The sequence below is a fragment of the Trypanosoma conorhini genome (assembly GCF_003719485.1).
Source record: "Trypanosoma conorhini strain 025E chromosome Unknown Tco_14.4_contig_01041, whole genome shotgun sequence".
In the NCBI taxonomy this organism is placed as follows: domain Eukaryota; phylum Euglenozoa; class Kinetoplastea; order Trypanosomatida; family Trypanosomatidae; genus Trypanosoma; species Trypanosoma conorhini.
Window position 1 is genome coordinate 2,502 of NW_021705130.1, and position 1,829 is coordinate 4,330.

Genomic DNA, 1,829 nt, shown 5'->3' on the forward strand with positions numbered 1-1,829 from the left:
AGGCACACAGAGAGAGAAAAGGAAAGGAAAGAGAGAGAGGCACATCACCAGCCACGCCCGCACGCAGCGAAGGAGGCAGGAGGGAAGCAGCACGGCAGCCACACCGGGCACGGCGCCGCGGTCCTGCCCGCGGTGAGTCGCACGATCGCCGTGCAGAAACAAAGTGAGCAAAAAAGAAGACTTACGGAAGAGCAAAAACAATTAAAACAGAAAACGATGCAGGCAGACAAATACGGCTGGCCACGCACGCCAACACCGCGCCGCGTGTATTTTTGCCTCCACACACAAAAACAAAGATATATTATCGCTCCACCCCAATACGTCCCCTCATTGTCCACGCAGCGCTCACTTTTTCATTGGGGGCACCGCAGCGTGCCGTCGCCCCGCCCACCCACCGCCTCCTCTGCGCGGCGCACGAAGAACCGTCCGCTCTGCGCGTCTCTGGGCGGGATCTGCCGACAGCCGCGAGTGCCGCCACCCCCTCCGTGGGGAGAGTGGGCAAAGCAAAGCAAGAAAGAAAAGTATTTAAAAAAGAAAAAAGGAAAGAATTGTTCCCGGCGATCAACCCAACGGGAGAACTCGCTCATGACCGGGAAGCAAAGACGATCCGCGGCGGATCAGCAATCAACTTGGGGAGGGACGCACACGCATTCCCTCTGCGTGCCGCTGCCCAGCGACGCCACCGCCGCTCAGCACAGCGCGGAGAGGCCCCACAGCGCAAGCAGAAGCAGCGAGAGCACCCCAGACACACGCCCACGCGCAGTGCCGTCGCCGCCGCCAGCCTCCCTCTGCACTGTGCCCGCAGCCTCCTTTGCGAATGCGGCAGAGGCGTTGTTGGGGTCCAGCGCCGGAGCACCGCGCGGCACCGACGCATCCCCCGCAGAACTCCCAGCCGCGTCGGTCGTCGCGGGGCCAGTGCCGGCTGCCACTGACGGCCCCTCCGCCACGCCGTGCGCAGAGTTCTTCAGGCCGCTGACGGCGGATGCGGCAATGCGAGGCACCTGCTCCGGTTTCGGCGCCTTTACTCTGGCCTCGTTCTCCTTCCTCTGCAGTGCGGCAACCTCATTGGGGACAAAGGCGCGGTTGAACAGCTGGGCGTTCTTCACGGTCACGCTGCCGCCGGCGTCACGCATGCCGTCGTCCGCCCCAAAGTAGAAGTGCGCGATCTCCTCGCTGTCCTTCTTCGCCAGCGCCGCGGCGTCCGCACCCGCAGGCTTCAGTGGCGTGCCGTTGACGAAGAAGGAAAAACTGCCCTCCTGGAGTGTGAGAAGCACGCGGTACGGTTTACTGGGCTCACACCCTGCGGCCTGCGCCACCGTCTCCCCAGTCCGGCTCTTCACCACCCACTTTTTGTCGCTGCTGCACAACAATCCAAGGCGGTTGCCTGCGCTGTCGGTGCCGTTGAACCGCACACCAAACACGGAGGCGCCGTCTTTCGGGTCATTGACGGTCACTGTCGCCAGCAGAGCGAAGTTGTAGTTTGCGAAGTGGTACCGCTGGTTCTGCCCCTGCGCGCCCACGGGCCACTCGGCGCGTGAATTGGCCCCGCTGAACTCAAAGCCGTTCGTGACCTTCGTCGCGCCGCTCACCGCTGCGTCCACGCCAAGGTACTCGTCGTTCCAGTGCGTGGCGGAGCCTGCATTGGACAAAAGCCCGACCCTGCGGGCGGAGCCGTCACACGCGCCAGCCGCACCCAAGGACCTGCAGGACTCGGATAAGTTATTGTCCAGCCCTTCCCACTTCGCCAGCACCTCCTTTACGCGCTCCAGCTGGTCGTCCAGTCGCACAAGCACAAAACGTTGCTTGCCGACCTGCTTCCGTTCGTAGAG

General features: G+C 63.1%; 1 protein-coding gene across 1 annotated transcript, besides 1 other annotated feature; it reads right to left on the reverse strand.

Annotated features, from left to right (window-relative positions):
• The first annotated feature begins 500 nt into the window (after positions 1-500).
• Positions 501-548: a sequence feature (A-rich).
• A 141-nt stretch (positions 549-689) lies between these two features.
• On the reverse strand, positions 690-1,829 carry Tco025E_09262 (putative trans-sialidase; the record flags this gene model as incomplete). Its single annotated transcript, XM_029376083.1, has 1 exon — positions 690-1,829. A coding segment is annotated over one exon (1,140 nt), but the record flags the coding sequence as incomplete, so codon positions are not given.